The 11,250-nt window shown below is 53.5% G+C and overlaps 5 protein-coding genes across 5 annotated transcripts; 3 read left to right on the forward strand and 2 right to left on the reverse strand.

Annotated features, from left to right (window-relative positions):
* Positions 1 to 80: 80 nt before the first annotated feature.
* On the forward strand, positions 81 to 3,098 carry MCM6 (MCM DNA helicase complex subunit MCM6; the record flags this gene model as incomplete). Its single annotated transcript, NM_212229.1, has 1 exon — positions 81 to 3,098. The coding sequence occupies one exon, from the start codon at positions 81 to 83 to the stop codon at positions 3,096 to 3,098; it is 3,018 nt and encodes a 1,005-aa protein (NP_986093.1).
* Positions 3,099 to 3,552: 454 nt separating this feature from the next.
* Positions 3,553 to 6,255, forward strand: GPH1 (glycogen phosphorylase; the record flags this gene model as incomplete). The annotated part of the gene is made up of 1 exon (NM_212230.1): positions 3,553 to 6,255. One exon carries the CDS (start codon positions 3,553 to 3,555, stop codon positions 6,253 to 6,255), a length of 2,703 nt encoding a protein of 900 aa, NP_986094.1.
* An 89-nt stretch (positions 6,256 to 6,344) lies between these two features.
* ARO8 (bifunctional 2-aminoadipate transaminase/aromatic-amino-acid:2-oxoglutarate transaminase) lies at positions 6,345 to 7,838 on the reverse strand (the record flags this gene model as incomplete). Its single annotated transcript, NM_212231.1, has 1 exon — positions 6,345 to 7,838. The coding sequence occupies one exon, from the start codon at positions 7,836 to 7,838 to the stop codon at positions 6,345 to 6,347; it is 1,494 nt and encodes a 497-aa protein (NP_986095.1).
* Positions 7,839 to 8,169: 331 nt separating this feature from the next.
* On the forward strand, positions 8,170 to 9,969 carry KEX1 (serine-type carboxypeptidase; the record flags this gene model as incomplete). Its single annotated transcript, NM_212232.1, has 1 exon — positions 8,170 to 9,969. The coding sequence occupies one exon, from the start codon at positions 8,170 to 8,172 to the stop codon at positions 9,967 to 9,969; it is 1,800 nt and encodes a 599-aa protein (NP_986096.1).
* Positions 9,970 to 10,192: 223 nt separating this feature from the next.
* Positions 10,193 to 11,065, reverse strand: AGOS_AFR550C (AFR550Cp; the record flags this gene model as incomplete). The annotated part of the gene is made up of 1 exon (NM_212233.1): positions 10,193 to 11,065. The coding sequence occupies one exon, from the start codon at positions 11,063 to 11,065 to the stop codon at positions 10,193 to 10,195; it is 873 nt and encodes a 290-aa protein (NP_986097.1).
* Between the last annotated feature and the right edge of the window lie 185 nt (positions 11,066 to 11,250).

Consider the following 11,250-nt stretch of genomic DNA (forward strand, 5'->3'; position numbering starts at 1 on the left):
GCTACTTCGATCTCGAAAAAGCTCATTTTATACTACACTCGCGTTACACTCGTACATTATATGCATATTGTAGCCGCACGATGGCCTCCAATGAGACACCAAACCCATCTGAGGGCGAGACGCCGAATGTATACAGACTGAACAATCGATCATCACCTCCCCCGTCAAGCATCGCGGGAAATAGCTCACAGATTGGCGATGGGATGGATGTGCCCGGATACGCGTTGTCGTCACAGCCGGGGACGCTGGACTCTTCAGCACGCGGCATGTTTGATTCGCAGATGAATACGGCGCCACACCAGCGGAGAGCATACAACGGCGAGGATAGCCGGCGCGGGTCGTACGTGTACGGCGAAGATGACGGGGCGGCGGATGAGGACGGGCCCGCGTTTGACGGGCTGCGGATGCGGAACCTGAACGCGATCAAGAAGGTGACGGATGTGACTGGCGAAAAGGTGCGGGAGGCGTTTGAGCAGTTTCTGGAGGAGTACTCGACCGTCTCCGCCGAGACTGGCGAGCCTACGGCCGTGTACCGGACGCAGCTGGAGTTCATGAGCCACTACGAGCTAAGCACGATCTACATCGATTACTCGCACCTGGCCGAGAGGGAAAACGGCGCGTTAGCCGTGGCCATCTCGGAGCAGTACTACCGGTTTCTGCCGTTCCTGCTCAAGGGTCTGCGCCGGTTCGTCCGGAAGCACGCGCCGAACTTGCTCATGACCTCGGACTCTGTGATGTCTCAGTACCAGGAGGAAAACGCCTCGCAGCAGGTTAATTCGATATCACAGGCGTCGGGCGGCTCTTTGGGGTCGCGGCGGCCGGGACACTCTACTGCAGCGACTGGCGGATCCACCGTTTCAACTCCGGAGCAGACGGAACGTATATTCCAAATCAGCTTCTTTAATATACCAGTCACCAACAGGATCCGCGATATCCGAGCGGAGAAAGTCGGTACGCTAATGACCATATCGGGCACTGTCACCCGCACATCTGAGGTGCGGCCGGAACTGTTTAAGGCCAGTTTCACCTGCGATATGTGTAGAGCAGTCGTCGACAATGTAGAACAGGTGTTCAAGTTTACGGAGCCAACATTCTGTCCCAATCCTTCATGTGAAAACCAGGCGTTCTGGACGTTGAACATAGGGAGATCTCGGTTTTTGGACTGGCAGAGGGTCAGAATACAGGAAAACTCAAACGAAATCCCTACCGGTTCGATGCCGCGGACGCTGGATGTTATTCTGAGAGGAGATTGCGTAGAAAGAGCAAAGCCAGGTGATCGGTGTAGGTTCACGGGTACCGAGATTGTTATGCCAGATGTGACGCAATTGGGCTTGGCCGGTATGAAGCCAAGCTCCGCACCCGATACCAGAGGTATTTCACGGACAATGGAGGGGTTGAATTCAGGAGTCTCTGGCTTGAAGACGCTAGGTGTAAGGGACTTGACATATAAAATCGCATTTTTAGCGTGTCATGTCATGGGGGTGGGAAACAACAGCAATCCACAAGGTGATGTGCTTTCTCATGAGCTGGATGTAAATATGCTCCAGCATCTTAATAAGGGTATAGACGATACGGAGAGGGACCAGGAGCTATTTCTGAATAGCTTGAGTTCCGATGAGATAAATGAACTGAAAGAAATGGTCAAAGATGAGCGGATATATGATAAACTGGTCCAATCCATTGCGCCAGCCGTTTTCGGCCATGAAACTGTGAAGAAAGGGCTTTTGCTGCAGATGCTTGGCGGTGTCCACAAAACCACTGTGGAAGGTATCAAACTACGAGGTGATATAAATATTTGCATTGTGGGTGATCCCTCGACTTCGAAGTCCCAGTTCCTAAAGTATGTCTGTGCTTTTGTACCAAGGGCAGTGTATACATCCGGGAAAGCATCCTCTGCTGCTGGTCTCACAGCGGCCGTTGTCAAAGATGAAGAAGGTGGCGATTTCACGATTGAAGCTGGTGCGCTGATGCTTGCTGACAACGGGATATGTTGTATTGATGAATTTGACAAGATGGATATTTCAGACCAAGTTGCCATTCACGAAGCGATGGAACAGCAGACTATCTCCATAGCAAAGGCAGGTATTCATGCAACGTTGAACGCGAGGACTTCTATCCTGGCTGCCGCTAATCCCGTTGGCGGCAGGTATAACAGGAAGCTTACACTAAGAGGGAATTTGAATATGACTGCGCCGATCATGTCCAGATTTGACCTTTTCTTTGTCATCTTAGATGATTGTAATCAGAAGGTGGATACTGAACTAGCTTCGCATATCGTCAATCTCCATATGAAGTGCGATGATGCAATTGATCCCCCGTTTACTATGGACCAGCTGCGGCGGTACATAAAGTATGCCAGGACATTCAAGCCAATTTTGACGGAGGATGCACGCCAATTCTTGGTGGAAAAGTACAAGGAGCTGCGGAAGAATGACATCCAGGGCTACAGTAAATCGAGCTATCGTATCACCGTGCGGCAACTAGAATCCATGATACGATTGAGTGAGGCTATCGCTAGAGCCAACTGTGTCGACGAGATTACGCCGGCCTTCGTTGCGGAAGCATATGATCTCCTACGCCAGAGTATCATTAGGGTAGATGTGGATGACGTGGAGATCGAGGATGAGGAAGAGGCACCAGCAACAGATGCTGAACCTCAGGCTGCTGCTCCCGCCGAGCCGTCTACCCCTGACAACCGAGCGGCATCCACCAAGCCGCTTGGGCGCAAGAAGAAGTCAAAACTCGCAATATCTTACGACAAATACGTTGAGATGATGAATATAATGGTGCGAAAGATCGCGGATACAGATAGCCAGGGGGGCTCAGAGCTTACTGCAGTGGAGATCATAGATTCTTATCTGCTCCAAAAGGAGCACGAGCTCAATACAGAAGCTGAATACTGGTCTGAGCGCAAGCTCGCCCTGAAGGTACTCAAGCGGTTGGTTAAAGACCGCATTCTCATGGAGATTAGGGGGAACACGGAAAATATACCCTTTGACGTCCCAGAGGAGATCTTAAGAGAGCGGGAAAGAGTGGTTTATGTGATCCACCCAAATTCGTCTGTGCTGGACCAGCTTTCCCAACAGTCTCCGAGGTAATCAGGCTACTGCGTTCCTATTTTATGGCCTTCAATAACTCTTTATACTTAATTTAGACGTTAACTTCCACATCCGGTATTTTTCACATCTGAGATACTGGCAAGCACGGCTAGCTTTAGGAGAACTGTATCCCATGACTTGTGGACAGGGGCTTTATGAAAAAACGCCTGTCCGTGTAAGGATATAGAAAACATACTGAGATGGCTTTTGTTGCTGAATCAGACATTCTTAGGTTACATTTTGGGCCTGGCTGTACAAGGCACTAATATGAAGATAGAGTTATAGCGCGTGAGAAGGAAAGGCTCCACTGGGTGTTGCATGGGATTTCAGGGTCGTGATAATAATGCCAGGCAATCATATAGATTACCACGAGGGAAACATCAACGCTATTTAAGGTCATCCTTTTTGACATCTGTCGAGGAAGTGCGAATAGCTGTAAGCGCAACTCTACAAGATGCCGCCGTCTCCAAGACCAATGCTAAGCACCACAACGTCCAATGACCTGATTACTGGGGAGCAATTCCGTCCTCGAAAGTTGGCACGTCGACTGACTGGTTTTCTGCCCCAGGAGATCAAGTCGATTGATTCCATGATCCCCTTACAATCGCGGGAGCTTTGGAAAAAGCACGAAGTAAAGAAGTTCGGCGACTCCGAAGAATTCCAGGGGAAGTTCATCCAGCACGTGGAAACTACACTAGCTCGGTCGCTATATAATTGTGATGAATTTGCAGCTTACCAAGCAGCCTCGGAGTCCGTCCGTGACAACCTGGTGATAGACTGGAATAAAACGCAGCAGCGGATAACTGCAAGGGACCCTAAGCGTGTCTACTACCTCTCTTTAGAATTTTTGATGGGCCGTGCATTGGACAATGCATTGATCAACCTGAATACTTCCGAAGAGGGGGACAGCACTTCTCGTGAAATGGTGAAAGCTTCAGTTGAACAGTTGGGCTTTCGTCTTGAGGATATTCTTGAACAGGAGCCCGATGCAGGATTGGGTAATGGTGGTCTTGGGCGCCTTGCAGCTTGTTTTGTAGACTCCTTAGCAACTGGGGACTACCCTGCATGGGGATACGGCCTACGGTACCAGTATGGAATTTTCTCCCAGAAGATTATTGATGGTCACCAAGTTGAAACTCCAGACTATTGGTTAAATTTCCGTAATCCGTGGGAAATCGAGCGTTCAGAGATACAAGTCGCTGTAAGTTTTTACGGTTACGTGGAGAGGGCACATGGTGGCTCCACTTTGGCTCCAACTGAATGGATCGGAGGCGAACAAGTTCTAGCAGTCCCATATGACATGCCGGTGCCTGGTTTCAATACATCCACTGTAAACAATTTACGTCTTTGGTCTGCAAAACCGACAACTGAGTTTGACTTTTCAAAGTTCAACTCCGGAGACTATTCAAACTCCGTCGCAGACCAACAGCGGGCGGAGTCGATCACCGCTGTGCTTTACCCAAATGACAATTTCCATAGCGGCAAGGTACTCCGTTTGAAACAACAATATTTTTGGTGCGCTGCCTCTCTTCATGACATTGTTCGTCGTTTTAAGAAAACTCTCAGGCCATGGTCTGAGTTCCCAGATCAGGTCGCTATTCAGCTCAATGACACGCATCCAACGTTGGCGATTATTGAGCTTCAACGGATCTTAGTCGACCTCGAACATCTTGACTGGCATACAGCTTGGGATATAGTGACTAAAACTTTCTCTTACACCAATCACACGGTGATGCAAGAAGCACTAGAAAAATGGCCAGTCGGCCTCTTTGGTCACTTATTGCCCCGCCACTTGGAAATAGTTTACGATATCAACTGGTTCTTCCTTCAGGAAGTCGAGAAGAAGTTCCCGAAGAATGTGGATTTGCTTGCACGTGTGTCAATCATAGAGGAGTCATCCCCAGAGCGTCAACTCCGTATGGCGTTCCTTGCCATAGTTGGTTCCCACAAGGTAAACGGTGTTGCTGAACTTCACTCTGAACTAATTAAGACCACCATTTTCCGGGACTTTGTCGATATTTATGGGCCCAGTAAGTTCACTAACGTGACTAATGGAATTACCCCACGTCGCTGGCTCAAACAGGCGAACCCAGAGCTTGCTGGTTTGATTGCTGATACATTGGATGACAAAGACGACAGCTACTTGCTAGAGATGTCACGTTTAACCAAGCTGGCCAACTATGCGGATAACCCAGAGTTCCAGCGTCGCTGGGATGATGTTAAGTACCATAACAAGCTGCGCTTGGCTAATTGGTTGCGCGATCACAACGGAGGCGTCGATATCATTGATCGTGAGAGCATACGTGACACGCTCTTTGACGTGCAGGTTAAGCGTATCCACGAGTACAAGAGACAGCAGCTAAACGTGTTTGGTATTATTCACCGCTATCTCAGCATCAAAGACATGTTGGCTACCGGTGCGGCCCTAGAAGAAGTGCGGGCTGCATTCCCTCCAAGGGTATGTATCTTTGGTGGCAAAGCGGCGCCGGGCTACTACATGGCCAAGCTGATCATCAGGTTGATCAATGCTGTGGCCGCTGTTATCAACGACGATGCGGCTATCGGTAATCTCTTGAAGGTGGTATTCATTCCGGACTACAATGTCTCCAGGGCCGAAATAATTATCCCAGCTTCCGATCTAAGTGAGCACATCTCGACAGCGGGTACTGAGGCTTCTGGAACTTCCAACATGAAGTTCGTTATGAATGGTGGTCTCATTATCGGCACCGTCGATGGCGCCAACGTCGAGATCACACGCGAGATCGGCGAAGACAACATCTTCCTCTTTGGTAATCTCGCAGAAGATGTCGAAGACCTCCGCTACCGGCACCGGTATCACCGCCAAGAGTTGCCAGCCCCCATTGCTCGCGTACTGGAGACGCTCTCCTCGGGCGCATTTTCCCCTCAGGACCTGCGTGAATTCCAACCTCTGGTGGACTCCGTCGCCCAGCACGGGGACTACTACCTGGTGAGCGACGATTTCGACTCCTACATAGCCTGCCAGGCTCTCGTTGACCGCGTCTACCACGGCGACCGCCGGGCCTGGCTCCAGAAGTCGATCCTGTCCGTCGCCAACGTTGGCTTCTTCAGCAGTGACCGCTGCATAGAGGAGTACGCGGAGATGGTATGGAACGTTGAGGCAGTTAAGCAGGAATAAGCAGTCTATATGATCAGTGGCATTTAGCTATGTAAAGAAGCAAGTCTTGGCCACAAGTGGCAATCGAAGTCGGCACCTATAAGTGAGCCTCAGCGCGCAAAACCAGAACAGCCGAACTCCTCGGCCAGCATGCTACCAAGCCGCTGGATCCCAACTACGAGCTTATCCTCCTCCACTGCGGCGAAGGTGCCGCGGAAGAATATGTTGTTTGTGTCACCAGCCTGGCGCGAGCGGGAGGGATCCTTACCGCCAGTCCGGAACCACATGCCCGGAACCGCCAGTACACCGTGGGCGATCATCTTCTCGTAGAGTGCCCACTCTACCCGCTCAGGCTGCGACTCGTACTCCGACACAAAACGTGGGTGCGCGGCCGCGTTCAAGTGTACAGTGAAGAACATGCCCGCCTCCGTCGGGTTGACGCGCACCCACGGCTTCGCCGGAATGTAGCGGTGCAGCGCGTCCATCACAACGTCTCGCAGGTGCGTGTACTCGCGCCGCAGCTCGATCAGCCAGTCGATGTAGTGCTCCTGTCCCCACCGCGTCAGCGTCCCCGCGATAAGCGACGACGTGAAACCGGACGGCGCCTGCACAGTCAACTCCAGCAATGCCAGGTACGCCTGCAGCAGCTGCTTGGCGCCCGCAATCCATCCCAGGCGCGTGCCCGGCGCCAGCACCTTGGAGAACGAGTCCAGACGCAACACGCGCCCGTCGGTGTCCAGCGACAGAAACGACCGCACCAGCGAGCCCACAAACTCCTCGTGGCTCGCAAACACGCGCGGCGCCCGCCGTCCCGCGTCCGCCTCATAGGGGTCCAGTTGCAGGAAGTAATACGGCTCGTCCTCCACGATCAGCAGGTCGTGCTGCTGCGCCAGGCGGTATACCGCCTGGCGCCGATCGTTCGACAGGCACGTGCCCGTGGGGTTCTGCCCCGTCGGCACCGTGTACAGCAGCTTGGGCCGTGGCACGCCGTCGTGCCACCGCTCCCAGTTATCCAGTAGCTCGCCCAGCCGCTCTGGCACCATCCCGTTCTCGTCCAGCGGCACTGGGTACGCGCGCACGCCCTGTGCCTCCGCCGCCACCAGCGACGACGAAAACGTGTACTCCTCCGCCAGGATCGTGTCTCCGCGGTTACAGAACACCCGCAGCGTCGATTCCCATGCCGACGTGTTGCCGACCGTCGCCAGCACGTCCCAGTCCGCGTACTGCATGCGATGCAAGCGCCGCGTGTGCTCCCGCACGAAGTCCATCAACTCCGGCTGCCCCTGCGAGAACCCGTACTGCAGCGCCCGCTCGAGCGGCACGTCGCGCGCGCCGCTGACGACCGCGTTGGCGCTCTGTCCACTTTTGGCCACGTGCAGCTGCATGCCGCCCGCCGTTCCCGTTTTGAACGGCGGCGCCGCGCAGCTCGCGCTGACGCTGTCCCAGGGGAACAGCTCGCTGCGGGGCAGCCCGCCGCCAAGAAATATGATGTCGGGATCATTGTAGTAGCGAAGACAAGTCTTGAGGGGCGAGGGTATGCGCGCCTTCGTCTCTTCGCTGAACTTGTACGAGAAGTCTTGCGCCGGTGGTAGTGTCACTGTCATCGGAGCGCTCAGCCAAAGAAGCGCCCTGCGGGAGCCACTGTGCGGGCCAAGGACGCTACATTTATATAGAATAACCCCGCGGGGCCTCCCATTAAAGGAATGGGCATACGGCTATATTGTAAGTAGTCGTGCCGCATTGGCACACGGGCTTGTTGGAAATCGTGCCAGTGAGTCGCCGGTTTTTTGCAAGTTACCCGGGCGCGGCGGAAAGCGACTTTGCCATTTTGTGGCACAGTAAGCCAGCTTTGACGAGGAATAAAGCTCAACCGGGTCTTCCTTCTGCATGATTTGAGGCAGCGCGTGTGGAAAACAACACTGGCCGGTGAATTTGATGCTAGTGAGGAAATTAACGCTTATCGGAGCCGCGTTGGCGCGGGCTGCGCTGGCGCTGCAGCAGGAGGACTTCGTGGTCAACGGAGAACTGCTTCCGGGCGTGCGGGAGATAGACAGGGCAGAGGTGCCCGAGATGCACGCGGGGCTCATGCCGCTCGAGGAGGACGAAGACGGGCGGGCGCTTTTTTTCTGGCGGATGGGCGAGCAGTGCGGGAAGCGCTGCAGCAACGAGTTGATAGTGTGGCTTAACGGCGGGCCGGGGTGCTCGTCGATGGACGGGGCACTCATGGAGACGGGGGCGTTCCGGGTGGCGGAGGACGGGAAGCTCTACCTGAACTCGGGGTCGTGGCACACGCGCGGCACGATGTTGTTCGTGGACCAGCCCGTCGGGACGGGGTTCTCGCGGCCGGGCCGGGACGGGCGGTTACGGACGGAGTTGTCGCAGCTTGCGGATGACTTTCTCCTCTTCATGGAACGGTACTACGCCGTGTTTCCGGAGGACAGGCGCCGCACGCTCGTTCTAGCGGGTGAGTCGTACGCCGGGCAGTATCTCCCGTACTTTGCGGACGCGGTGGTGCGCCGGAACGCGGAGCGGGCGCCCGAGGAGCGTTACAAGCTTCAGAATGTGATGATTGGAAACGGGTGGGTCGATCCTGATCTACAGTCGCTTTCATACGTGCCTTTTGTGAGCTCGCGGGGCCTATTTGGACCAGAGACCCGCAACTTCCAGGATATCCTCCGTGATCAGGAGGCCTGCCAGAACGCGATTAACCATGGACCTGCCAAAGGCTTCAGCCATCCAGAGTGCGAGGGTATCCTGCCGAAACTTCTGAGCTCCATCCCTGGGCCAGACAGGCCTGTCCAACAGTGCATCAACATGTATGATATCCGTCTCCGTGACGTTTTCCCTTCGTGCGGTATGAACTGGCCCGCGGACTTGCCGAACGTGCACAAGTTCTTCGGCACGCCGGGTGTCTTGGAGGCTCTTCACGTGGACCCTCAAGTTGCTGGGCCGTGGGTGGAGTGCAAGTCAGCTGTTAGCGAAGCGCTAGTCAACGCCCATTCGCGTCCCAGTGTCCACTTGATCCCAGGCCTTATCGAAGCCGGTGTGAAATTTGTCTTCTTCAACGGCGACCAGGACGTTATTTGCAATAACATGGGTGTTGAGATGCTAATTGCGGAGCTAAGGTGGCGTGGCCACATGGGGTTCAGCAATGCTACTGAGAACTTCGACTGGTACCACTCGGACGCCGATGCCAAAACGCTTGTTGCCGCCGGAGTCGTCAAGAGGGATGGCCCGGTCACGTTCATCTCCGTGTTCAACGCCTCGCACATGGTTCCTTTCGACGTACCACGGATCAGTCGTGGTATCATAGACATTGAGCGCTCGGCCACCATTTTGGGGGTCAAAGGCGATAGTCGTATGTTGATTACAGTTGATACTGAGGAAGACGTCACCCTGTCAACCAACGCTGAGCGGAATCAGCAGATTCGCCACAACCAGCTGAAACGTCTGAATGGTGACACACGTAAGTTCACCATTGCTGTTTTCGGACTGACAATTTCGTCTATCATTGGTGTGATAGTTTATTTTAGCATGCGTCTCCATTATGGCGCTAAAATACGTGCTATACTCACCAATCCCAAATCTGGAACGTCCTCCGCGGATGATTTCAGCATGGATGATGAGTATACAGGCACTGTGATGGGAGACTTTCATCACGGTACTCATAAAAAGGGCCAATACTATGCCGTGCCCGACACAGACATCAGCTCTTCCGAGTTACATAGTGTATAACTGTATCTACTAAACGATGGACATGACATTTATATATGCCCGGCACGTCCTAGGTTATACTGGCTGGTCGCTGGAGATGGCCTCGCCTGGCACCAGGTAACTTCGCCAGTTGTGCGAAGTTTCTTTAATCAGGCACATATATATTTGGTATATAGTGCAACGCTTGTTTTACTTCAATCTACGGAAGGTTAATTCATTTACCGCAGACGCAATACATGGCCTGTCAGATTCTCTTCGCAACACGTACCGGATTCAAGAACTTGGCCCGTTTCTTCATGCCAACCCATAGCTTTCCCCATTTTTGGGGAACCATGTAAGATACCAAGCTATGTGACCGCGCTTTCGCCCGTTCTGGCATAGGAGCTGGATCCACAAGGTCCCATCCTTTTTTGGCTGGCGGCAGCGTGTGCTGGTCCGAGTACTCGTAGCGCGCTCGCCGCTCCGCCATGTCTGCAGCCAACTCATCAAGGAACTCGATGTAAGGTTGGATCATCTTCCGAACATACTCGAGGGAGTTCGCGTTCGGGAAGTTCTTGTATCGTTGCATGTAGTGGAATTGCTCGTAATCGTCTGTAAATAGAAAATTGGCGTCAATCATGTTGTCCCCGTTGGACGCGCCGGAAATGAACATGAACGGTGGCAGCCCGTAGCGCACCTTCTGGCCCCGGCACGCGCGCAGAATCGCATCGTTGGTGCGCAAAATATCGCTGTACGCGACCGGCATCTTCTCTTCTTCGATGGGCTCCAACACCGCCATCTTCAACAACTCGCGCCCATAGCTCATCTCCATCTCCCGCGAGAGGAGATTGTAGTGCGCCTGCGGGGGCCGACTCGTGCCCGACTGCTCCGAACGCAGCAACGTCGACGTGCTATTCAAGCTAGTGTTTGAAAAGTGCACATGCTCGTCATACGAGGAACAGCTGAGCGCCATCTCGGTCACGCTGAGAAGGTACTGTTCTTCCCGCGTGTACAAAGACCCCGCCTTGTATGTCGAGCCTCTGGTGCATTCCATTGGTGTCGCCATTGCTCTGGCGCAGCCTGATACACTCGCCGTCGAAATACTACCGCACCACCGCACGAACGACCTTTCCGCCATTCTTTTGGTTTATAAAACCCCGACTACGCATATATTTCATCCTGCTCTGGCATGTCCCGATGCCGTCCTCCGTGTGACATAGCTGCTTATTTCATCCTGGGCGTTCATTTTGATTACATAAGAGAAATGTTACCTGTCCGGGCAGTTCACCGCACCTGCCGGACAGGCCTACATAGCCATAACTG

The sequence above is a fragment of the Eremothecium gossypii genome, chromosome VI (assembly GCF_000091025.4).
Source record: "Eremothecium gossypii ATCC 10895 chromosome VI, complete sequence".
Lineage (NCBI taxonomy): Eukaryota > Fungi > Ascomycota > Saccharomycetes > Saccharomycetales > Saccharomycetaceae > Eremothecium > Eremothecium gossypii.